Raw genomic sequence first — 1970 nt, forward strand, 5'->3', positions numbered from 1 at the left:
AATGCTTGGCACGTAATTTCCCATTTTCCTATGTCTATATATCCCCATCTTCGCTATATAACGCGTCCAAGCATGCAGCACCAGAACAATAAGAAAAAGGAGAGGAGAAGAGAAACACAATTAGAGAAAAAGAAATTTGATGATCACAATAAGAGAGACGAGACTCACATCACCTAATGTTTCCGTTGTCTTCATTTCTTCATGGTAGCTTAAGGATGGGAGGCATCGGAGAACGGATTTCTCCACCATCATCCTAAGCAAGACTAAATCGTGGTTTCCTCATTGAATTCCCTAACAATGCGGTGTTGGTGATGGAGTTGTTCCTGGGTTCGCTGGCATAACCGAGTATCACTATAGGTCTTCACTAGGCGTTGTGTGAGTGGATTGGTGTGATGTTGTGACTATGTGCGTGCGTGTGTACTTGTATTCGATGTTTCTAGAAAAATTTCGCGCAAAGAAAAAGGGTCTGGAAAAGATAAAATTCTCCAAAAATAAAATTCTCCCGGTCTTGATCATGCCAGTCACTCTCAGCTAAACTTTCCAAAGGCTATACATTTTTTTTTTGCGAAACTCCAAAGGCCATACATACATACATACACGCGCACGCACACCTGCCCGGCATCCGCACCTGACCTTCTCCCCTACCGCGCCTCGGCTCGGCCAGTCAACCATGGGGGACGCCACGGCCTCGGCCTCGGCGAGCACCAAGACGGCGGAGCTGGACGCGCCGCTCAGCGCCCTGGGCTTCGAGATGGAGGAGGTCTCGCCGTCGCGGCTCACCGGCCGCCTCCTCGTCACGGACACCTGCTGCCAGGTCCCTTCTTCTCCCTTGCATCCACCCACCTAACCCCGGCCACCGATCAGCGAGACGCAAACTTTTTCTTTTGCTTTGCGTGTGTACTGAAAGAAGCCGCGTGTGCTTGCGCTCGTGGCCGGCGGCAGCCGTTCAAGGTGCTGCACGGCGGCGTGTCGGCGCTGATAGCTGAGGGCCTGGCGAGCATGGGCGCGCACATGGCGTCGGGATACCGCCGCGTCGCCGGCATGCAGCTCAGCATCAACCACTTCCGGAGCGCCGCCGCCGGCGACACCGTCCTCGCGCGGGCCGTCCCCGTCCACATCGGCCGCTCCACCCAGGTTATATTAATTCGTTTCCCCTGCTATTTTGCCTCTTCTTTTTCTGAATTGTCAACCTCTTCTCTAGCAGTAGTCGATCACGCAGAGCTTAAACAAACCATAGATCATGATTTCGCGTGGATTCCCTTTGATTCCACTGTGTTTTTACTGCAACCAACTGATTATTATGCTGTTTTTTTTACTGAAGCATGCTGTATGCTACAGATAATAGTATTATGTTTCATTGATACTCTGAAACAACTGTCAGAATTCCACTTCATGTTAGTATCAAGTTTGGTAGGCAGAGCAATTAACATGGCTGGTATAAACAACCCGCAACTTGTTCTGTGCTTAAGAGGAGAATAATGCGACATATCCTGATCTCACTGACGTTGAAGGAATTGTTAAAGCTATCTTCCATAGATGCGTATCGCTATCAAATCTGAATGATGAAAGGATGCTAGAAATTAATCGAAATTAATAGTTGCTGCTGAAATGGGTTTGAAGGTATGGGAGGTGAAGCTCTGGAAAATGGATGCATCCACACAGGGGGAAGGGCCTCTAATCGCCGAGGCAAGGGTCACGCTCCTCTGTAATCTGCCGGTGCCGGATGAGATGAGAAGTGCGGGAGAATCCCTTAGAAAATACTCTAAATTGTAAAACTCGGGACAAATTAAGCTTGACATGGGATGATCCATTGATATGTGATTCTGTGAAAATATATTCTTGTAAGCTTCTTACTTTTCACTTGTGCGAACACTGATGGATCAACTCGGCAGAAACAAGCTTCGTGTGTGTGGTTGATGGACCTCACTATCCAGCAATTACTAATTTCGAATGTGCTTCAATTTTGTATC

At 48.3% G+C, this 1970-nt stretch overlaps 1 protein-coding gene across 2 annotated transcripts; it reads left to right on the top strand.

The window, feature by feature from the left end:
* The first annotated feature begins 579 nt into the window (after positions 1–579).
* Positions 580–1970, top strand: LOC123087233 (1,4-dihydroxy-2-naphthoyl-CoA thioesterase 1). 2 transcript variants are annotated; one of them, XM_044509185.1, is made up of 3 exons: positions 580–814; positions 943–1134; positions 1621–1970. In XM_044509185.1, exons 1-3 carry the CDS (start codon positions 671–673, stop codon positions 1771–1773), a joined length of 489 nt encoding a protein of 162 aa, XP_044365120.1. In that variant the 5' UTR covers positions 580–670; the 3' UTR covers positions 1774–1970. The 2 variants fall into 2 exon arrangements, with proteins under 2 accessions (XP_044365120.1, XP_044365121.1); XM_044509186.1 differs by having other exon boundaries at positions 583–814; positions 952–1134.

Source organism: Triticum aestivum, chromosome 4A, assembly GCF_018294505.1.
Source record: "Triticum aestivum cultivar Chinese Spring chromosome 4A, IWGSC CS RefSeq v2.1, whole genome shotgun sequence".
NCBI lineage: Eukaryota > Viridiplantae > Streptophyta > Magnoliopsida > Poales > Poaceae > Triticum > Triticum aestivum.